At 50.9% G+C, this 23,182-nt stretch overlaps 2 protein-coding genes across 2 annotated transcripts; one reads left to right on the forward strand and one right to left on the reverse strand.

Moving 5' to 3' along the window:
• Window positions 1-164: 164 nt before the first annotated feature.
• DNAJB11 (DnaJ heat shock protein family (Hsp40) member B11) lies at window positions 165-14,272 on the forward strand. The gene is made up of 10 exons (XM_082487348.1): window positions 165-342; window positions 481-637; window positions 4,422-4,519; window positions 5,582-5,714; window positions 6,704-6,846; window positions 7,387-7,469; window positions 8,315-8,372; window positions 8,935-9,046; window positions 9,439-9,598; window positions 13,864-14,272. Exons 1-10 carry the CDS (start codon window positions 275-277, stop codon window positions 13,926-13,928), a joined length of 1,077 nt encoding a protein of 358 aa, XP_082343474.1. The 5' UTR covers window positions 165-274; the 3' UTR covers window positions 13,929-14,272.
• Window positions 14,273-20,594: 6,322 nt separating this feature from the next.
• PROCR (protein C receptor) lies at window positions 20,595-23,046 on the reverse strand. Its single transcript, XM_082487071.1, has 4 exons — window positions 22,925-23,046; window positions 22,568-22,804; window positions 21,589-21,855; window positions 20,595-21,495 (listed from the first exon to the last, which is right to left on the reverse strand). Exons 1-4 carry the CDS (start codon window positions 22,977-22,979, stop codon window positions 21,383-21,385), a joined length of 672 nt encoding a protein of 223 aa, XP_082343197.1. The 5' UTR covers window positions 22,980-23,046; the 3' UTR covers window positions 20,595-21,382.
• Window positions 23,047-23,182: the final 136 nt, after the last annotated feature.

A 23,182-nucleotide genomic window follows, 5' to 3' on the forward strand; every position in this document is an offset into this window, starting at 1 on the left:
CATTGGACCGGCGGGCTGAGAGCCGACGCCCTGCCAGGCGATTGGCCGGCAGCGTCGAGCCGGTGGTGAAGTGTGCGCCGCCGATAGGCCGGCGGCGCGCCGCGCGCAGGGCTGCGCCGCGCTCCTATTGGCCAGCGGCCCCCGTCGCCGGGTTCCGCTTCACGTCTAATGGTGGCCGTGCCGGGGCGGGCGGCTGCGGCGCTGCGGACCCTCCCGGAGAGCGCAGCTCCCTCTGCCCGTCACCCCCGCCCCGGGCAGGCCCGGCCGCTGCGCCATGGCCCCCGGCTGGCTCGGCCGCCTCTGCCTCCTGCTGCTCTGCCTCTGCGGGGAGGCTGCCGCCGGGTGAGTGCGCCGTCGGGCCTGCTTCCCCCCACCCCGCGCCGCCTCAGCGCTGGGCCTATCCCCCGCCACCCTCTCCGGGCTCGGCGCTGACGGGGTTTCCCCACCCCCCCCTCTCTCTCTTCCCCTCCTTCATGACAGGAGAGACTTTTACAAGATCTTGGGGGTGTCCCGCGGCGCCTCCATCAAGGACATCAAGAAGGCCTACCGGAAACTGGCGCTGCAGCTCCATCCCGACAGGAACCCCGACGACCCCCGGGCGCAGGAGAAGTTTCAAGACCTGGGGGCTGCCTATGAGGTGAGGCTGGGTGTTCTCTGCCCCGTGCCTGTCCCTGAGCACGGCTGATCACTAGCTGTGTTGTAGGGCAGGGTGTAGCGTGGGTTGGTGTAGCTGCTGGGGATGGAGAGGGGTGAAGTTGTGTGCCCTTATTTAAGGAACTCTGGGAACGTCCAGTCCTCCCAGCCCTTCCCATACTGTGAAAGGGGGGAGGGTTCATGGTAAAGCATGCTGGGAGCATGAAGGTGAGCTTGGCCAACAGGTGGTTTCATGAGTTTCATGAACTACAGAATGGTTAGAGTTGGAAGGGACCTTAAAGACCATCTAGTTCCACCCTCCACCATGGGCAGGGACACCTCCCCCCAGCCCAGGTTGCTCCAAGCCCCGTCCAACCTGGCCTTAAACATCTCCAGGGATGGGGCAGCCACAGCTTCTCTGGGCAACCTGGGCCTGGGACTCACCACCCCCACAGTGAAAAATTTCTTCCTGGTATCTCATCTAAATCTCCCCTCTTTCCATTTAATACCGTTCTCCCTCGTCCTATCACTCCATGCCCTTGTAAAAAGCCTCTCCCCATCTTTCCTGTAGCCCCTTTTGGGCCTGGAAGGGGCTCTAAGGTCTCTCTAGAGCCTTCTCTGCTCCGGGTCTATAGGCTTCATCCCATGATATTCAGGAGAAGGAGAAAAGAGGGCTTCTAGGAAATGTAGAGGCCCTTTTATAACATGCAGGTGCAATCCATCCTCCCCCTATTACTGAATCAAATTTCAGACATTCTACCAAATAAAAAACCAAAATAGAGAAGCTGCTGGCTTGATTAGAGAGCTCCTTCTGTTGGAGGACAATAAAAGATCTTAGCTCGCTTAGCCAGGAGAAAGTGAAGGCAGAAGGTTAAAGTTATTTGGTATTTATTAATAGTTCTTTGAAGAAGAAATAGGATTGCATCAGCTATAAGTATTGGCACAGGAGCAAGTGTGTGAATGTGTAGGGCCTGACTGCGAGTAAGTCTGAGCTGATAGGATGTAAAAGGTGATTGGCTTGCCTTTTAGAAGACATTATGGTGGCAAAAATAATTGTAGGTCACGTGCATGAGAATTCCTGTTGTTTCCATGATAATATAGTAGCATACAAATGATACCTGACACTAAGAGCAGAGTGAATTGCATATAGATTAATTTACTAGCCAAATGTTTTAAGTCCCCAAGGAAGGTGGTGTTGACCAGCCAGAATTCATAGCAGCCCTTCCAACAGGACCTTGTCTACACCAGCGGGCTGTTTGAGTGGGAGATTTATGTCTTCTATGAGGAGTTGAGCTTCAGAAGGAAAGGGTGTGCGTTCCTGCTGCAGTCTGGTGATGCTGCTTAGCCCACAGCTGTAGCGTGGCTCCTGCTTCCATCCCTGATGCTCCTCTGCTCTTCAGATATGCAAATATAAAATGAGAGTGGAAGTGAGAGAAACAGCTTGAATGCATTCCTCTTTGGTCAGAAAAAAACACACGTTGACTTTATTTTTGTGTCAGAAGTGGGACCTCTTTTTCGTTCAGACTTAGCTATTCTTAAATTGGCTGAACTATCACAGGGAAAACACTGAAAGTATAGAATTTTTTATGGAAAAAAGTGTTTGTTGCCTGTCATTTGCAGCATCTGAAGATTGATGTGTGCAGTTTACTTTGAAGCTGTGAGTTTGTTGTTTCTGTGAGTTGGGTTCTTGTCATATTTGACAGTACTTTATGCATGGGAAGCATTTCTCTACTTTTTTCCTGAGCCCCAGTTTGTTTAAGACTTTGCTGTAGTAACAGTTTTTTCTATTAAAAACATTGGAGAGAAAATGGTTGTAAAGTCAAATCAGCAGGGGATGTGGTGGCAGGAGTAGCTGAACATTAACTTTTATGAGCAGTGACTGAGCCTGCCTGCCCCTAACCAAGGTGTTAATAAAGCACGACGGTGTCCTTGTTCAACGTAAAGTGTGGAGTTCTAGTGCTAACGCAGACAGTCTGAATGCACCGAGCTTTTGGTGGCTGCTGGTGAAAACCGAACTTGCAAACCTCCCTTCAAAGTCTTCATTTGAGTGCTGCTTGTTGAAGAGAGATCCATCAGATTATTGAAATCCAGTATAGACGGACATGGCTTTTAAAATACTTTTGGAAGAAGTAACGTTTTGATGTCCTGCAAGGTCTTTGTCTCCCTGTTCAGCCAGTACAGCTTGCAAATCCCTCTGCTAAACTAGCTACGAGATGCAGCGTGTCGATTTGATTGTTTGGGGCAAAAGGAAGCTAGAGTCACGTTTCCCTTATAACCTAACCCAGGATGCTTTTTCCCCCAAAGCAACAGCCTCTGTTAGTAGGACTGCTGCTCAGGGTTTGGCTAGCTGACTATCTATAACAAAGTCTTAAAAAAAAAAAAAAAAAAAAGTGGGGAAAGTAGGTTAATTAAACTGCTTGGTCTCCTTCATTTTAACAGCCTAAGTGATTTCCACCCTGCAGCTGTGTGCTCTGAACACGGTTGTTTCAATTAGAAAGGAGAGTGGTCCCATGTGAGGGAGCCGAGACTCCTCTAAGTATAGCCATTAGTCTCAGGATGGTTTGGGGTTGGAGTTTCCACAGGCTTTTTTCGAAGCTTACCCAGGGCAGTTGCTCTGCTTTCAGGGCAACCTAACATAACAAACAAGAACTCTCTTCACAGTACTTGAAATTATGTTTTTGGAGCTGTGTTCTCCAACTGCCTGCAGAAAGAAGGAAAACAAATGGAAAGGCAAATATTTTGTGTTCTTAATTCCTCCTTTATCACTCATGGTATTGGCAGTGCTGTGTGATACTCTTACTAGAAGAATTTTGCTCTGACACCAACAGATCACAAAATGGAAAGCTTATCCCGATTTTAGGAAGTGTGTGTTTTAATGCAAAATCTGAAGTGACAAAGGGAGAATTGAACTCTTGCCTACTAGATGGAGCTAGTATAGTAAAAATTACTGTGTTTTCTTTTTTTCCCCTGCTGCTATCATTTGTCATTGGTTACGATTTCAGGCTGGTTTTCATCATTTAGCCAGCTTCTCTGCCTGTTTAGTTCCTTCTCCACCTGGTTCCACTCCTTTCTAGCCTTCTGAAAGCTAACCTGGGCATTTTAACCTTCCCAAATATGATCAACAGGGGAGGGAAGAGTAAATGTGACTGGAAACTTCTGCATCTCTGGGGGACAAAAGAGCAAAGATCAATACTTAGGAATTAAAATTGAAGCTTTACGGTCTCGACAGTCATGCGAGTTGGGATGTGTTATTCTGCCTCAGTGTCAAAGTTAGAAGTAACTTTTGCTGCCCGTAGGAATGAGGGCCAGCATTCAAACTGGTGCGGAGTTACCATATTTGGCAGGTTCAGCTTGTTTGGCAAAGTTGCCCTCATTGCTAATTGTTACGAAATAGTACCTGGAGAAATAAACATTGTGTTCTGGAAGAGAAAACTGAGAAACAGGGGTGATATTCTGTGACTTTTTTTTTTTCAGTGTGTTCTGGTCTGTAGGAACTGATTTGAATTGTTCCATCTGAATCTTTTTTAATCCTTAAGACAAACTCAGTATTATATTTTCTGTGTTGCTTCTCCTGTTTTAATAAACTAACCGTAATTTTTATGGGGTTAAGTGATAAACATTTAACTTTTCTAGTCCAATAGGCAAGTTCTAGCCCGTGCTTCTGTAATGTAAAGCATTGCTGCTTCTCCCCCAGTGAAGAGTGCTGGTGAGCTTCCTTTCGGAGCTGTGGTTAAATAACCCAGTTGAGCTGTGGGTGAATGCCTTGTTGGCTTGCATCCCTTTGCCAGGTGCTGTCGGATGAGGAGAAGAGGAAGCAGTACGATGCATACGGTGAGGAGGGATTGAAGGATGGGCACCAGAGCTCCCATGGAGACATCTTCTCACAGTAAGGAGACTTTTGCCACTATTCTATAGTTGGAGCTCTAATTTTGTGATGGTCGTGCATGTGTTTGACATAAGCAAATCCGATGTTAAGGTCTTTTACCCAGTCAGGAGGCACTGATCCGAAGAAACAGTTAAGAATTTGAAGAAATACATTTACGGTGGATATCCCAGGTGCAGCGTTCAGCTGTCTGTCTTGCATCAGTCCTTGCTTCAAGAGCAGTGAGTCAAACCAGCAGTGTCTTCCCACATGGGCAGCCCTTGCTCGCTTGGCAAGCTGCGTCACCAGCGTGGGTGGTTTGTAAGGTGCTGCAGTAAACATGTTTCTTGTGTTATCTGGTATGTGGTTGATGTTTAACCTGTTGTCACAGATCATGTGTGCGTTTTGGGGGGGTCTTTTCTTTTGCAAAGTAATGCTGTAGTGACTTACGCTACATTTCAGCGCAACTGTAGAATTTGGATCATTAAAATCTGAAGGCACTTGCATGTTGTTCAGGCAGAACCTGATTTTCTGTTTGTTTAAGCCCCCTTTGATTCTGCTAGGCACAAACTTACTAAAACAATTCCTGACGTTGCTTATCTCGTGTAATCCTTCTGGGTGAGAACTCGCACTGGCTGCTGGCCTGTTTTGAGGAAAAATATGCAGACTTCCTAGGAAGGTTTTTTTCCTCATCCGTCTTGTTCTCCAACTACTGAAAACCAACCTGCTAGCACCGACTTGCAGTGCCAGAGATGGAGCAGTACGCAGAGTCTGCACCTTGTGGTGATGGTGGCTGAGCAGCAGCGCAGTACGGAGATGACTTCCCTTAGGCAGTGGTCAGGTTTTGACATGTTGACGCTCAGTTCCTGCTCCAAAACTTTTCTTTAGTACAGAAAGCTCCTCCAAAGTGTCCTGGAGGAGCAGAAATAGGTATCTATGGCGCTTTTGTACTGCGAGGAGGCTGTTCCCTAGCAGGCTAGAAGCATTTGCCAAGCAGCACGTTGGTGCTGCCTTGTGCGGCTCTCTTCAGCAAACCCTCGTCTGATCAGAATTCCTTCCTGAACTAATTGATGCGCTTTACTCCAGCTTCTTTGGGGACTTCGGATTCATGTTTGGAGGTAACCCTCGCCAACAAGACAGGAACATTCCCCGAGGAAGTGACATTATCGTGGACCTGGAGGTTACACTGGAAGAGGTGTATTCAGGAAACTTTGTAGAAGTAAGTTGGACTGCTTGCCTGTCGGCCTCTCAAGTGTGTTGTTCTCAGGTTTGAGAAGCCTGGCCTGGTCGCTGCTCAGAATGATATCTTCTCCCAAAGAGTAGAACTAAAATAGATGCTTGCTTGCTCAGTATCTGGCAGTGGGAGTGGAGGATGTTGTGATGCTCTTTGCTCGTAGTTAACTGAAGAAACAATACATTTATTCATCTTTGTCATCTGGAGATTCCTCTATAAAGGGGTGCTTATTGTGATAATAGCTGATTTATTGTCTGTCGGTGACTAGCTGTGGCTTTTTTATTGTGGTAGCCCATTTGGAAAAGGTGTAAGCAGTCTCTCTCCAGAATTTGGTGATATTTGAGGACCCTTTCGTAAGCCTCAAATTCATTTTGCAGTTCTTACAAAACCTTGTTGAGGATTTTTCATAACCTCTTTATATGGCCAAACATGTCGCTGCAAGTGTCTGATTACATACTTGGCAAATGTATGGTGGCCTCTTAATTTATTTTTCTTTTAAACAAGCTACACTTCTGGTGCTGACAATCCCTGCTATTCTGCACGTTAGAATTTGTGTTGATTGAGTCTGTGTTGCGAGTGTCTGGGTAAATGGGGAACTCCAAATAATTTTGTCCATCGTGTGGAATGAGGAAGCCATTGTAACCAAAGGTGTCGGATGTTTCATCCTAGTGTTACCTTTCCTATTTAGAAAGGTGTGCCAGAAAAAGAAAGAAAATTGTAGTAGTGATGTCAAACAGGCTTTTTTTTTCTGATATTTTGGTGTTTAATGTGTGGCCAGCAAGAGGTGTAAGGTGAAAATTTATCAGGCATCTTTTGCCAAGACCATGTGGAGCTACTGTGGAGGCAGCAGAGAGTGCATTTATAATTAAAAAATTAAAAACCTATGTTCAGGCTGTTTGAGAACTCCAGACCCTTGTGGAGACCCAGGAGTGCTGGACTGTGTGCTGGTGTCAACCTCTTCCTCTCTCGTGCAGGTTGTCAGGAACAAGCCAGTGGCAAGACAGGCACCTGGCAAACGGAAATGCAACTGCCGGCAGGAGATGAGGACCACCCAGTTGGGTCCTGGGCGGTTCCAGATGACTCAAGAGGTTGTTTGTGATGAATGTCCCAATGTCAAGTGAGTCTTAAGCTCTTTACCGCTATATGGATGTTTATTCAAAACCTGCCACTAGGTGGAGGAAAGTGTCTGTAGTACCAGTAAGACCTGAGGAATTTGGAAAATGTTAACACAGGTTTCTCAAGTCCAAGGAGCCAGGGTTTATTCTTACAGTAGAGATGGCAAGCTCTGTTAGATGTAGAGCTCCCCGATTTGCTCTTTCAGCCTCTTATTCCTTGAATAATCGGTCATTGTGGAAATTCCACAACTAAATCTGAATAAACTAAGTCAGGGAAGCCCACAGTTTCCAGCTGGGAGCAGTTGGATGTGGAATACTGTGGTGTAGCCACACATGGTGGCTGTGCGTTTAGGAGCTTAACTTTGCCTTCTCTACTAGATGAATATCAGCACATGAGAAAGCGCTCTCCCTCCAGTTTTAGATGTGAGCAAGGAGAGAGTATTTGTTAACTTGTGGGCGTCTTCGCGTTACCCCATTGACATAAGCAGTTGCTACCACCTACTCTTAAAAACATAGTGCTTGCTTGCTCTTTCCCGTCGCAGGCTTGTGAATGAAGAGCGAACACTAGAAGTGGAGATAGAGCCTGGCGTGAGGGATGGTATGGAGTATCCCTTCATTGGGGAAGGTATGTACACGTGCACTGTCCTGCTGCTCAGCTTCTGCTCGCTCCTTTTCCGTGATACAAGGCTGATCTTCCTGACAGTGGAAGTGTCCAAGCCCTGCCTTGGTAACTGATCAGCACATGTGGTTTTAAGCACTGTGTCCTCTGCACGCTCCTGAAATCCAGGAGCATACTCTTTGCTAAGTCTGGATAACCCTCTGACTTCCACTCAGAGATACTGGTGGTACTGGGGGCATGCACCAAAAAAAAAAAAGCTCTAAATCTGAAGTTTCAGATAACTTTTGAGTAGGAACATGTGTTCCAGGCTTGAGTAAGTGAGGGAATCCCCTCTGCCCAAGGAGATGAAGTCCTTCAGCAAGTGAAAGACAAGAGGTAACGGGTACAAACTTGAGCATAGGAAGTTCCATCTAAACATGAGGAGGGACTTCTTTCCTGTGAGGGTGGCAGAGCACTGGCACAGGCTGCTCAGAGTGGTGGGGGAGTCTCCCACTCTGGAGACATTCCAAACCCACCTGGACCCCGTCCTGTGCAACTTGCTGTAGGTGCTTTTGCTCTGGCAGGAGGGTTAGACTAGATGATCTCCAGAAGGTCCTTCCAACCCTGACCATCCTGTGATTAGCATGCAGGTGTAACGGCAGAGAGGTAGGTGCGCATTGAGGCAATAATCAGAAAGTCCTGGGCTCTTTAAAACCCTGCTTACACATACCTGTTACTAGTCATGTGAAGATCAACTAGTTGGGTTTTTTTCCTTTCCCATGTGAGCTGCAAATCTCCGTTGTTTAACAGGCTGCTTGTTTCCTCAGTTGTTACTAACTAGCACCTTTAAACAGAGCTTTTCTTTTTCACAGGTGAACCCCACGTGGATGGGGAGCCGGGTGATTTGCGCTTCCGAATAAAAGTTCTTAAGTAAGTAACTGGTCTAGTTAGACCACTCCGTCTGGTTAATATAAAGAAAGCTTGCAAGCCATTTCCTGGCCAGTGTTGCCCGCTTGGCTGGTGCGGAGCTTACCCTTCGGCAGTGTTGGTGCAGCCAGGGATCTGGCTGCGTAGGATGTTCAACCACAATGGTGCTAGAGTAGCTGGCTTCACCACTGTTAAGATGCTGCGGTTATTGCACTTTTATTTCATTTGGCTCGAGTTCTGGCATGTGTTAGCTGCTCCTGTGTGAATCACATGCAATATCTCCTTTTTCCATAAACATACTATCTCCCTATTGTAAGGAAATGCACCACTAAGAAAAATCGTTGCATGAGTCACAACTTCTTGACACGCCTCGCCACTCATTGCCCTAGAAATAGAAAGGGTATTAGTACCTATCTTACACAGGAAATCGAAGCTAAATTTCATTCATTCTTCACTTCCCCTGCGCTTTGTGAATTCTCCAATTCACAATAGAGGGGAGGAAGGTAAAGGACCTATTTCCCCCTATGGGGAAGGAATAAAGTTCCAACGTCTTTTATTTCCGCAGGCACCCAGTCTTTGAAAGAAGAGGAGATGACTTGTATACAAATGTGACAATCTCGCTGGTCGAGGCACTTACGGGCTTTGAAATGGATATCGCCCACTTGGATGGGCACAAGGTGAGGCAGGGGTTTGCTTTCTTGCTGCGTGTAAACACAATTTAACTGCAGGTCTCCCGTGCTGAGGGTTAGCTTGCTCGGGGTCTGTACAGCCGCTGGGTTGTATACAGTGTCCCCTCTGCTAGAGATTTCCAGACCAGTTCCTGTGGAGTCAAAACAGGCTCTGCACAAGGGGTGCACAGTGTGGGTCTCGGTTTTGGGCTGTTACAGCAGTTACTACGTCTGGTGTTAGTTCTGGCACGTGTTGTGGCAGTAATACTGCTTGGACCCCTCCAATATCACTGACTTTGGCAAGGAATCGATACCAGTTGAAGCTTTTCAGTGGGTTGGAAAGGGTATTGGGGTACACACGCAGAACACTAGTAACGTTCTGAAACTTCTCTTGCCTCTAGGTTCACATTGCTCGGGATAAAATTACAAAACCCGGGGCCAAACTGTGGAAGAAAGGAGAAGGGCTTCCGAATTTTGATAACAATAATATCAAAGGCTCACTAATAATAACATTTGATGTGGAGTTCCCCAAAGAGCAACTGACAAACGAACAGCGGGAAGGTGCGTGTTTTAAAGCTCTGTTGTGGCAGCGGGCTGCACAAAGCTCTCGCCAAAGCTGATAAGAACTTGGCACGGCTGAACCCGTGGCCTGTAGTGGTCAGGAGGGGCTCTCCTTTCCCTGTGCCCCTTGTACAACATGACACAGTTGGCCGATGCCCCGCGATTAACTTCATTTCCTTTTGAAGCAAGCGAGGTTGGCTGCTGCAGTTGTAGGGAACCAGATTAGGTTGGGATGTGCCGCTGTGGGGATGTAGCACTTGGCAAGTTTGCGGGTGCTTTGTTTTGTAGCTGGCCATCTGTCTGAGCTGAAAGACTCACTGGGCTTAGCCTCTGTCTGCTTTGCCTTCGCTGGAATGGGATCACAAGCTGCTTTCCAGCCCCTGTTTCCACTTTCTTGGAGGCAAGATTTGTGAAAATCCCTCTAGTGTCAAGGGTAAAGAATGTCATACAGCATCAGGAGAAGGATTGTTCCTCTCCATGTCTCCTACCCCAATGCTTTGTGGCTGTGTAGGGAAGAAGGGTGCCATGCAGATGTCTGGTAGGAGAGATCTGCTTTTCTGTTTCAGTGCTCAAATGGAAACTTGATGAAACCTGTAGAAAGCCTAAAAATGACAGGAGGGCAAATACTATAATCCTGGCTGGAAAATTCCTCTTTGGTTCAGCAGCACTCTGTGGTAGCTTCTGCTGCTCTGCACAAGGCATCAGAGTAGGCATCGAGGGCCATGTCCTCTGCTATGGGGCAAGGCAGTTCCTGGCACATACCAGTGCAGCTCCTCAGAAAACTCCCATCCCCAGAACTTCTTCCTGCTGATCAGAGCTATTGTATTTTCTTCTGCTGAAGGTGCCCTTTTAGTGGATTCTGGCAACTGTCCTGGTAGAACAAGGCAAACGCGCAGCTTTTCTGGACCACTCAAGCCTGTTGAGGGATTCCAAGCCCTGGGTGGGCTTTTCTCAGCCCTGTGGCACTTACTGCTGCGTTGGTGACACTGGTAGCTGCAGGGCTGACTGATGTTCCGTGCCTCTTCCTGCAGCTGTTTGGGCTGTGAGGTCTGTGCCTCTGGGCTGTGCTTTGAGTGAACCTGTTTGGTATTTTGACCCCTCTGCTTTCCTGTTTGTCGCAAGCACGTTGTGCCCAGTGAACGCATCAGGGGGAAGTTTCATTCCAGGCTCTGCTGCCCTCGAAGCTTTGTAAGGCGACAGCTCCTCTTGAAGAGACGTGAGGTTTTTCCAGCTGTTGCTCGTGGCAGTTTGTGAAGAGACTGGGCAAAGAGCAGCGAGAGAAGCCTGCGTGTTTGTCAAAATTGCTTGCACGCCTTTATGGATATCCTGGGAACAGTGAGGTGGTGGTACTGGCGTGAGTGTGTTCAGGCATGCGGCCTTTGGGTGTTTCGCTCCCTCCTAAAGCAATTCCACGCTTCCCAGGGGAAGGTGACTGAGTTAGGTGGTCAGATTCATTTCTGTGTGATAAAATATCTCCAAACATCCAGTGATTTAAGTTTTTGTGAGGGAATAGGTCTATTCATGTTGTGTGGCAGCAGTTCAGTGTACACATTCAAAGGAAGACTGGAGGCTTCAGAATTCAAAACATCCCTTTTTTCTTATTGTTGGCGGTGGTCCTAACTTCTTATCTCATAACCATATGTATGGCTCCTGGGGCAGTCAGAAGATACGCCGACTCCGAGAGCACCGCTCTGGTCAGCGTAAGCTTTGGAGTCAGAGAAATAATATGCTTTCTTTCCTGCCAGTGTGACATCAGGGAATTTATTGCCTGTTGATAAGAGGTGACTTTCTCTTTGACGTATCTCTCGTTCATCTCTACTGACACTTGTTTATGGGGTTTTTTTGGAGCTTTGGGTCCCATGTTTTAACTCTGGAGTGCTCAGAGAGCAACGGCAGGCAGGAAAGTGCCCAGGTTGTGTTGTAACCTGCCACGTGTTGGTGGTGTCAGAAAAATCTCAAAGTTGGCTCTATTTTAAAAAAAAAAAAAAAGCCTGAGGTGCAGTAGCACCAAATGTCAGGATTCCTGGCTGGAATTCCTGATTGAACATCAGTTATGTGTTGAAATATCCTGTGCACTAATGAGGGTATCCTTCAGGCCAGCGGGCAGCTGCCTAGAGCTCACTAGCAGGAAACGAGGTATGGGAATGGTGCTAATCCCACTTTTTTTTCAGGGTTACTGGAGCACACCTTTCCCCAGATGTGTCCTTCCTTTCAAAGAACTACACATCCAGGAGACACATCCTCTTACCCATCAGCCAGGAAGCAGCTTTGAACCTCCTTTGGCTGTGGAGGGGAAGTGAACTTGCCTTGCACTCTGCTGGAGAATGACCTGTCCTTAATAATTAGCAGCTCCTGTAGAGGGGCTCGCTTTGCCCTGCTGTTGAGGATGTTTCTGAATGCAGAAAATAATTTGGGATTCTCTGAGCAGCAAGCAAGAGGCATGAATCGTTCTTACCTGGCAGAGTCTCGTTTCTGTTCCAGTTGTTACTTCCAGGACAGTTTTCCGGCATTTTAACAGAGCTACTGTGACTCTAGTGCGTCAAATCGCCCGTCTTAAAGGACAGTAGGATTTGTAGCCAGAGTGATTTAAGGATAGACAAGCAGGACAAGGTTTGCAGGGAGACATACTCTCTTCTAGCTGGGTTTCCTGAAAGCATGCCTGAAAGCTTGGGGTTTTTAATACAAATAAATCGGTTGATTTAATTACCAATCCTCCCTCTCCCTGCCTATGTACCTCACTCGAAGTTAACAGCATTTTATACATAAGCGGTATTTTCTAGGCAGCCTAATCTGACCTGTTGTACAAACACGTAAAGCATCCAGCCCCCACTCCATCCCAATTCTGGCTTCAGTGGAGCAGCAGAGCAAGCTGATCTGAGGCAGGACTGCCATCCTGCCCTCTGGCACGTTGAGGTGCAAGCCAGCTGCCTTTGTGCTTTTGTTGCAAGACTGATGCTGTTTTGGGGACACCCAACAGCAGAATTATAGCAGTTTAGCTTGTTTTTTTTATTATTATTATTATTTGAAAGTTACCTACAGCTTGGGGAGTCTTCCTCTCCGTTTTGGGTCCTGAGAGCCCCTGCTCAGGCTCAGTGGTTTCTGGTGGTGGTCAGAGCAGAGATTCTGCTGTGCCCTGAGGGGGACCCTGTGGCCGGGGCAGTGGCAGTTCTGGCAGTGTGTCACCGGGCTGACTTTAAATTGGAGGGGACTCCCTCTTTATCTCTGGGAAAACAGTGTGACACATCCATTCTTGCCAGTCCGCTTCCTCCTGTTTGCCCGGACTTGCCCTTTAAGTCGCAGGGAAGACCTGTCGGTCTTTCCGTGGATGTGCTGACCCCAGTAGATGAGCTATTATGGGTTTAAGGGCTGACTCACTCTTTTCTTATTCTGCTCTGGTAAGAATTTGATACTGACAGGATGGTTCTTTGAAATGTTTTATGAATGGGCTTTCAGGGGTGGGGAAGATAACTTCACAGATGCCATCTGGTCTCCTTTGTGAAGCCGTGGGTTTCAAAAAAAACTTAAGACTTTCAGACCTGCAGGAGACCACAGATAGATAAGGAGTTTGCTTCTCTTATTTGCCTTCGGGGGCCACTTCTAGTGGATAGTAGTGTCCCCAGGCATGTCATACCGGTGTGAAAACCTCTGCTTTCTAATTACTCGTGTGAGTTTCTGGAGCTGGCGAGTCCAGACTCAAACGTAGCCCTCCCTGTCTTCTGCTAGCGGATTTCTCTGGGGCTGTAGAGGGAGCCTGGGGAGGTGAGCTGGATGAATTTGACTCTGGAAATACTCAGAAAGCTGTTTGTTGTGGTTTTACTTAAAATGATAAAATTATCGTTGGCTTCAATAGCAAAGCAGCTCTGGGAGCCACCTTTATCCCTTTGAGGATCTCGAGGTGGTGCTCTGGGCTCTTGAGTTTGTAGCAGAGACTATTCTTGGATGCGCTGACCTTGTGTGGTCCCGAGAGTTCATGAAAGCACTGGGGTGGCACCACTAACCTTGGTCCTGTTTCTCCTTGTAGGGAAGCTGAAGGAGAAGGAGTAAAGCTGGGTTTGGGGGGATTTTTCCTGTTTGTTTGTAATGATGCTCTTAGAGTATTAGCATATGCGTTATTCAGATACGTGGGCTCAGCCTTGAAAGGTTGGTGCCACGGGGCCCGCAAGCCAGATGTGTAAGTCTAGAGTCATTCTCCCAAGCCAGATGTGTAAATGCAGAGTCCTCTCCCTGTTTGTGCCGTGCGGTAACGCTTTTCCTCTCTCTTGCAGGTCTCAAACAGTTGTTGAAACAAGGATCGGTGCAGAAGGTGTACAACGGCTTGCAGGGATATTGATGTGTGGAACAACTGGACTTAACTGAAAATGAAAAGTCAGATTTGTTTGCAGTCTTTTCTCCTGCCCGCTGTAGAATGGAAAAGAGGGAGGGTGGGGCAATTGTTGAGGTATATATAATTATTTTTTTTTTCCTTCGTAATTTGTGGAAGTGCTCAGATGAGTTGGGGGAAATACTGCCCTTTTCAGGACATAACTGGTGCTGCCTATCACGTTCCGCGTCCTGGAACAACAAAAAGACTCCTTGAGCAGGAAAAAACAACAACAAATGGGGAAAGGAGTTTCAAATTCCACACAGATCGGAATTTCTGGTTTTTAAATATATTTTGATGTGACTTTTCTTGACCATCTCAATGTATTTTCATAGCTTCTCCTGCTTTTTATGTCCTTTGTGTCAGTCTCCTCTGAGATTCTGTTGTTTTGGGGTGGGGGTTTTTCTGGGGGGTGTGTGGCTTTCGTGTGTGTGTCTTTTGGGGTTTTTTTGTTTGTTTTTTTTTTTTTTTTCTTTATCCCAGTCCTTCCTGCCCTTTCCCTCTGAGTCCAGAGTGTGGTTTTGCTTCAGAGCCTGTATTTCTGGGGCAGGAGTTCAGGTGCTGTTGGGAGCAGACTGGCAGGAGACCCTTCACGGGCTGTGTTAAGCCCCACAGATGGTTGGGAAAGCAGAGGAAAAGAGTCTCTTAAGGCTCCTGTGGACTCTCTTAACTACCAAGTAGTCCTCATATCCCCAAAATTAATGGTTTGTGTTTGTTTTTTTTTTAATTATTTTAAATTTGAAGCCACAACAGCTTAGCAAAGACTCCTCAGACTTCCACGGTGGGATTTTGGGGGAAAAATAATGGGAACGGCTCCTCGTGGCCTTTGTTTTTCCTCATTGTCCCCTCCCAAATGTAACGAACAGCTTGTCCAGAAAAGTTCGCTTACTTCCCGCACTCTGTCCTCTGTGAGGACGGGTGAAGCTAACGGCACAGAAATAAAGATGTTGGAGTTGGAATGGCCGAAAACTACCTGGTGATGTGTTTGAGCAGCCCTTGCCCTGGGCCAGCTGTGAGTTGTTGGACTAACGAGGAAGGGTCCCTTCAGTGATCTGAGCTGTGAGCTGCTGTAGAGGGTGAAAGCACAGCTGCTGCTACCAGGAAAAGCTCTGTAGCTGTTTTATTTGAACCGAGGGGCTGGTAACCTGGCAGGGGTCTACCCGTGCTGCTCTGGTCTCGGTGGTGAAGACCCTGCTGCTTTAAGCATCCCCATCAGGGACTTTCAACTCCACGTGTTCTTCAGGGAGTGGTAGCTAAACAGTTTCTCAAAGGTGCTTTTGCCGGTCAGGCTTGTCCTTCACCCTGACATGTAGGATGGGATGTAGGCAGCAAGAGAAATGAAGGCAGTGGTTCGCGTAGGACGGTGTTCCGCTCCTTCCCTCGGGGCTTTTGGGGGCCATAAAGTGGGATCCTTACTGCTGCTGCCTTATACCTCCTCCCCTGCCTGGGAAATGGGTGGGATCTGGTTTTTTTGTTTGGTTGGTTTTTTTCAACATGGAAATGTCTGCTGGGGAGCAGCAGCAGGAGAGTCAAGGTCGGTTTTTTTGGGGGGTTTGTTACTTGTTTGTTTCTCTTCATTGTGAACTTGAAGTAGCTTGGAGAGGTGGAGAGCGTCTCTGGCCCAGCCTGTGTGTGCTGCCCTTGGTCTGGCAAAGTCCCACCCAACCCTTAAGCTCCAGCAGGAGCTGACGCAGCGGAAGCAGCAGCACCGGGAAGGTTTCCTGTTGGATCCTTTGTACGTTTGCCTTGGCAGAGCGAAGCGGGGGCTTCGGGAAAAGCTGAGAGAGGGGGGGGCGAGGCAAACCTGGGATGCTGAACCTTCGGTCTCAATGCTCATCTTCTGCAAAAATCCATAAGCCGTGAATCCCAGGGGATGCTGCTACCTTCGGTGTCTGCCTGTTTGGTGACCAGCTCTCTCCAGGTGTCTGTAGGAAGCTCTGCCCTTGCTTCCTCCCAACCCTTAGCTTAGATCTCGAAGAAACCTTGGATTTCCAAGAGACTCCTTCCGCTATCCCTGTGCGTGGGGCTGGTTCTTGTTATCGCGGCCCCTCAAGCGTTGGTTTGCTGGTTGCCTTTTCTACCTTCCTAGTCCACTGCTACACCGCCGGTGCTCACCTGTAGCAATAAAACCGAAAAAAAAAAAAAAAAAAAGCCAGAATTTCACTCCAAAATCTCAACTTCTTGGCAGGAGAAAGGGCTGTAGCCTTTTACCTGTGTCCCTAGCTGCAGGCAGTGTGGTTATTTCAGGCATGAGTACTTGTTCATTCTGCTGCCTTGCCTTTCCTTGCTAATTCTTTTCCTTCCTGTAGTTTGTGGGTTGTTTTGTTGGTTTGGGGTGTTTGTGGTTTTGTTGCGTTTGGTTTTTTGTTTTTTGTTTTTTTTTTTTTTCCCTTTTCATTGTGGGTCTGTCCTCCTCTGAGAGGCCAGCAGCACAGCTACAATAGCTCCAAAGCCCCAGCTTTTACCAGGGTGAGAAGAAAAACTGAAAACCTTCCAGCCCCCTTTCCTTCCCTCTTCCATTTCCTTCCCCCTCTTGCTGTGGGTGTGTTCCCACCTTTGGACAAAGCTTCCAGGGTTTCCATGCTGTCTTCCCCAGCCAGGAGCATGGAGTAGCGCCTGCCGGGGTCCGGGTCAACCATTTCCACTTGGTTTGGGGGTTTGGTATGCTCGCCTGAGGGAAGTTGTGCTGCTTTTAGGGTCATGGGGAGGTATTTGTCCTCCAAGGGCCTGGGGATGTGGAAGCTCTTTGGTGGCTGTGACATTCTGTTGTCCCCTATTTTAGTAACGTTTAGCTGGTGTGAGTGAGCCATAGCGTGCATGGACCCCCTTTATCTTGTATAAATGCTTCTTAGGAGGCTTCACATCACCCCTTCTTCTTGGTTTAGGACCAAGCGAGCATCCTGAAGATGCCCACCTCTGAGCTGGGAGTCCTGTAACACACAGGCTTAATTTCCAGCCCCTTCTACGCAATACTGTTGTGCCCAAATTGGATCAAATAATAATAATAATTACTTGGTCCCATTTTACCCTAAATCCTTGCCCAAGTCAAGGATTGTTGAGGGTTTAGGTACAGGCGTGTTGTTCAATTCTTCTAGCAAAACACTTGTCCTTGAATATATTCCAAAGAAGTCCTTGCTGTTTTGAGCAGGGGGATGTTTAGACAAGCACACGGTTCCTGCCTGATTTATTTCTGAAATGAGTGGCTTTGATCACCTCCAGAAGCTGTGTGGGTTCCTCCAGCGCATCCTTTGGCTGGATCTCTCCCACCTCGGGAGAGGTGAAGGAGCAGATGGCGTGAAGACGCTGTAGCGGGTAGATGACGGGGGTGAAAATTGGCTTCAGATCTGCTTTTCCAGAAAGCATAGTGTCCTGGCAGCCTTGTCCCCTCTTCCTGTCCTTCCGCAGCCTGGGCTTGCTGCACCTAGAGCCACCTTGCCCATCCCAAACCAGATATTGAAGTTTTGGGGCTGTGCACAGGAGCCTTCGGTATTAGGTATGCGGGGAGCGGTTTGGCCCGAGGGGGTGGCGCGTTCCTGGTGGCTTCGGCCACGCAGAGGGTCACTGCTGTCTTATTTCTTGCTGCGGCAAGTGGCACTGCTTGCACAGAGCACCCCCTCCTCCCCGAGTCTGGGCAGGGGCTGAAAGTGTTCCCAAACAGCATTTTTTTTCTCCGTGGAAACTTCTTTGTAAGTGCAATACGGGCGCGCTTGGGTGTTGGTTTTTTTTTTGGTTTTTTTTTTCCAAAGGGTTTGTTATTTTAAAGTACTTCTCTATATCTAAACTTTCCCGTGGAGATAGGAGGGGAGAAGTCACCGGTGCCAGGAGAAAATGGCTTTGGAGACACGTAAGTTTGCGATGTTCCTGACTACATCTGTTCAAGTGGCTGAAGATCATGGTGGGGCTATGGCTGGGAAAGGAAGGTGAAGCAATGGTTCATCGCTGGAGTGATTTCGGGGATTAACAGCTGCTCGGGGCTGTTGAGCAGCGGTGGAGCATCTCTCCTGGGCGGGCTCACTCAGACCCAAGTTGTCCCCAGGGGATGGGAGGGGACAGCCCGGTTGGGTGTAGGGTGGGAGGTGTGGTGGGACTGGTGCCATCCCGCTGCCCAGAAGCCACCCTTCAATCCCGACGGCCACGTATCCCTGTTGACCATGGCCAGCAGCCAGCTTTCTCCTCCCGCTTCCCCTGACCTGGGAGGTGAGAGGAAAGGGAAGAGGGCAGCCATGGGGCCTGGGCAACCCCTACGAGGAGGGACTCGCCAGCACAGTCCTCAAATATTTCCGGGGACCTGCCCCTTCTTGGGTGGGAGCTGCTCGAAAGCGGATACCCAACAGCCTCCACCCCCAAAATTATGTTGCCCCCCTCCCTCAAAATAAAGCATCTGGGCTGGCTGGAGGCTGTGCGTGTTGCAAATCCCATCACGCCCCCGGGTTAAAAAGGATGTTTGAAACCCAGCGATGGCAGAAACAAAAACAGCTGGGGCTGTGACGATGTGACTGCCGGGGAATTCGGGAGAACGGGGCTTGTTTAGTCTTTAAAGCTGTGATGACACCAGCGCAGATGTCAGGGGCATTTGTAAGGATGATGCCTTCCTCCTGTCCCCAGAAACTTAAATCAATGATCTGGGGAGACGCTGCGTAAGGGGGGTGGGTTAAAGCCTCCCGAGGTCTGTGTGCGGGTCTGTTCACCCTCTTGCAGAAAGCCAAAAAAGACAAAAAAAAAAAAAAAAAACCCTGAGGAACAAATCAAAACCACCCCTCAGTTGACAGTGTACAGGGGGAAGGGTTGGTGCCTGTCCCAAGCTGTGGTTGAGGGTGGAAGAGCAGCCAAATTTGGGAGAGGATGGGCTATGGATGTGGCTACCAGGCATGGGAGAGAGAGTATGTGGTGGAGCAGCGGTGGGGAGGGACCCTGGCTTGCAGATGGCCACGTGTCCCCAATGTACTGCTCCAGGACAAGTGCTGGTGGCCCCACCATGAGGTGTGTTGGGGATAAGGAAGAGAAATTTTGGGGCTGTGCTGGAGTGGGATGTGGATGGTGTTGCTGTAACCCCTCAGCTCTTGGCCGCCGTGCCCACATGGGGCACAGGTGCTGGTCACCACCAGGGAGGTGGCCCTGGGACGGAGGGGGGGCAACTTTGGGTGCGTTACCCATGGGGATGGTCTGGGATGAGGCTGTTTCTCGGGATCCTTCAGTTTTGGGGGAATCCTGCAGTTTTGGGGGGGATCCCTGGGGCTGGGTGCTGCCCTATCCCCTGTGTGGGTGTTGGTGGAGACTCCAGAGGTCAGCAGCAAATTCGGCTCCTTTCTGGAGCGCTCTCCTGCTGCGACTGATGGACGTGGGGGGCCCGAGGGCAGGAAAAAGGCTTTTCCAGAGCTGTTTAAAGTGGAGACTTCCTCATCTGTCCAAAAAAGATGACGCATTTCAGAAAAGAAAAGCAAAACAAGCCCTGTTGTCCCAGACCTCCCCGGTTTCTCCCACCGGCGTCTCTCCCGGGTGCCATCCCCAACCCCGGCATCACTCTCCTACGGGATCCATGCTCTCCTGTGAGAACCAGAAATGGGAGCTGCAGCCCCGGGATGGGGAAGGAGGATTTGGGGACGAGAATCACTTGGGGTCTTGGGACCACAGTGCAACATCTGCCTCCACGTGCGGGCAGTAGAGACACCCCAAGTCCAAAAACCAAAGCAGAGCTGTGAACGCAGCGGTTTCTCCTTGCTGGAACTTGCTTCCAAGCGTTTTTATCCCAAACCTACCGCGTTCGACCTTCAACATCAGCCTCGTGTCCCCCTGATGCCCGCGGCGGGGACAGGCAGTGCTCAGCCAGAGCTTCCCACCGAGGGCGCTTCTTTAGAGGCCGAGCAATGACCTTCACGTGCCGCAGCCGCGGAGTTTTGGATTCTCTGGGCTCTTGGCTGCCATTTCCCTTTCGCAAAGGAACCCGCTGAAGGGTGGGGAGCGCCCCGGCCCCGGGAGCCTGCTGGAGGTGGGGAGGGGTGGTGGCGGGTGGCCAGGGTGACGAGATGTGGTGTTTGGAGACCTCCTCCTCCATTCCCTCCTTACGGACAACCACTATGTCATCTTTCCATCCCCTTTCTGTCCTGCGTCTCTTTTCCCGTCTTCCCCTCCTCTGAGCCGCAGGGAAGGGTGTTTAGGAAGGAATGAGGTGGAAGTTAATCCAGGAAAGCTCCTGCCTCCTGCGCTGTCCCCTTTTTTGGTGGCCAACGCCAGCTCCTGGCTCATCCCCTGGCCTTTCTGCCCTCGGGGCAGTGGAGACGAGGACAAGTTGTGCTCAAAATCTTGCTACGGGCGAAAGGGAAACGCGGCCAAGAATTTATTATTAATATAACCAAAGTCTAAATGGTCAAAGGGCAGGTTTTAGCTCAGCTCGAGGTTGCGGAAAAGGAAAATAAAGCGGCGAAAGCTGGTGTAGAGCGCTAGTAACGCAGCTCTGCCTTCCCTTAGCTGGTCCTCACGGAGGGGTTTCTCGCCTTGGGGTCCCCGGCGCACTCCTGCCCCTTGCTCGGCGTTCCCCGAGCTCCAGCATCCCTCTGGGATGCTCATCCTGACGGGAGAGGGGCGAACGTGTTGGTCTGCTCGGAAGGACTGTCCCGTCACAGCAGTCCATGCTCAGCTCCGGTGCCTCGTGCGAAGATGAGGATTTGACAAATAAAAGCGGCGGCACCGCTTGGTCATTGGGAAAACCGCTCGGTTGAGTCAAACCAAAGCTGCGAGTGGGTTGAAATGAGCTCAGGAGGCACCAACCCCACCGACCTCTCTGCAGAGGCCTTTCAAACTCTGTGTGTGAGCCGGGGGCCGACGTGAGCCGTGGCGATGCCGATGAGCCCACCCAGCACCGGCACCGGCGGTCCCGGTGTGCCCACCCCCGTGATGGACCTGCAGCCCCGCCGTCGGCACCGCCGGTGGGGAATGAGCGCAACCGACAACCCGGGTGGGAGAGCTGACGGGTGGGTTTATTGGGTGACATCTCAGCAGCGCCTACAAAGGTGTGACATCCTCCATCCCGGGCATTTCTCCCCACTGGAACTGGGATAACAGAGCGTTTTGGTGCCATCATATTCACCCTTTCTTGCCTGTTTCTCCTGCCGCTTTACACCCCCCACCCCACGCACACACCACTCCTTTTCCTCAATTTTTCCGGCTGTGCCAAGCGTTAAGTCTCAGTGCACCGTGCCAGCCCGGCGTGGGGACCGTCCCCGGGGCAGGGTGCCACTTTTGGGGGGGGCAGTCACCCCAGCTGGGACAAGGCAGGGAAAGCCACCGGTGTCCTTTGGGAGCAAAGCCTGCGGCGCTGGGGAGATAACATCCCCTGCAGGGTATGGACTCGGTCCTCGCCTCTACGGGGTGATGATGGGTCCGTCCCCTACCTCCACGGGGTGACGCGGGGACGGCTACTGGCTCCACTAGCAGCTCCCTCCCGTGCACAAGAAGATGCCCACGGCCATGCCCAGCAAGGCGAAGGTCCCCAGGATCAGGCCCAGCACCAGCGGGGCGTGTGACCGGCTGCTCTGTTTTCCTGCAAGAGGCGAGAGGGGATGGAGGTGACGACCGGGGTCACCCTCACCGTGCCACCACGTGTCGTCCTCCCCACCCCAGTCCCACCACAGACCCATCGCGGCGCTCTGAGCCCGTAGGATGCCGACGCAGGTGGTGTTGAGGAAATGCTGGAGGTCCCGGGTGGTCATGGGGTACTTCATGAGCTCCCTCTCGGCAAAGGTGGCCACTGCGTCCCTGCCGGGCCAGCGCCGCTCCCAGGTGGCGTTGGGGACGTGGAAGCTGAGGAAAGCCGTCCCGTTGAGGGTCACCTCGTAGAAGCTATGGGCCGTGCCGTTGGGGAAGAGCTGGCAGCCCAGGCGGCAGCTCAGGCTCTGGGTGTCTGTGGGGACAGAGGGAGGGTCAGCACGCTCCCGCCCTCAGCAGTCTGTTGCCATCACCGGCACCAAGCCATGCACCGAGTTTGCGAGGCCTCAGCCTCGCGCCACCCGACCCACCCACAGCTTCGCTTTCGCTGGGTTTAGCAGCAGCATCCACTTTCCCAACGGTCGGGGGACCGGGCTTGTTTTTTCCCCTTCCTTATCTGCGTACAGCACAGCTTCGGGTTTACGGAGACGGGATTTTTTTTTGGCACAGAGTGCCACCTGCATCCCATGCCTCCCGCGCAGGCTGTGGGGTGCAGGCAGGGTGCAAGTGGGATGCAGGTCGGATGCAGGCAGGGCGCAGTCAGGGTACAGGCAGGGTGAAGGCAGGGTGCAGGCGGCGATACAGGTGGGGGATGCAGGCAGGGTGCAGGCAGGGTTCCTACACCTCACTGTCCCCCCCAGGCTGTAGTCCCCGGTCCTTTTCCCAAGGGGCAGCGGGAGGTTGAGCATCACCCTGTTCCCGGGGTGCGCTCCGGGGTCAGAAATTCCCAACTCCGCAGAAGGGCTCCTTTTGTCCAGAGGGAGGTTTCGCACATGGCCGTGTGTCCCCGTCCCTTTGCCCAGCTGTCCCCAACGAGCCATCCCTGTCCCCAAGCAGTGCTGGGGGGGGGAGGGTTCCTTTCCCCAGTGGGACCTGTGCCCCCCCCCCCTCCTCAGGGTACCACTCACAGTTGATGGGTCTCTCCTTGTTGAAGAGCTTCACCAGCTGGCCAAAGTAGAGCAGGTAGGTGGTCACGTCCTGCTGCCGCCTGGCCCACACGTCTGGGGGCTCCAGCGGCAGCACCTGGGTGACATTATGCCCCTCCAGGAGATGGCTGAGCCGCCCGTCCAGGCTGGCGTTCCCCCAGAAGATGGAGCTGCCTTTGGAGACGCGGGTGCGTTGCAGCATGGTGAAGGCGAGCGGGGCTGCGAGAGATGCCGGACCGTCACCCACCGCCCCGTCCCCTTCCCGTAAGCCCGTGGGGTGTCCCCCCCACGCCGACCCCAACTCTCTCCAACCCCACCGCCACCGTGTCCTTGCCTTACCCGCCCGGTCTGCCCCGCAGCCCAGGGCCCCACAGAGTAGCAGCAGCCGGAGCATCGTGGGGACAGGGATGGGGACGAGAATGGTGGCCTCGTGGCCAGTCTGGTGGGGAGATACGCGTGGGGACAGGGATGGGGATGGGAATGGTGGCCCCACGGCCGGTCTGGCAGGGAGTTAAGCGGGAGCGGGGAGGTGGGGCTGCGGGAGGAGGAGAGTGGGAGTCCGGCCAGGTCTCTCCCATTTCCTTAGCCCAAGCCACC

This window comes from Vanellus vanellus (genome assembly GCF_965231255.1).
Source record: "Vanellus vanellus genome assembly, chromosome: 8".
Taxonomy (NCBI): domain Eukaryota; kingdom Metazoa; phylum Chordata; class Aves; order Charadriiformes; family Charadriidae; genus Vanellus; species Vanellus vanellus.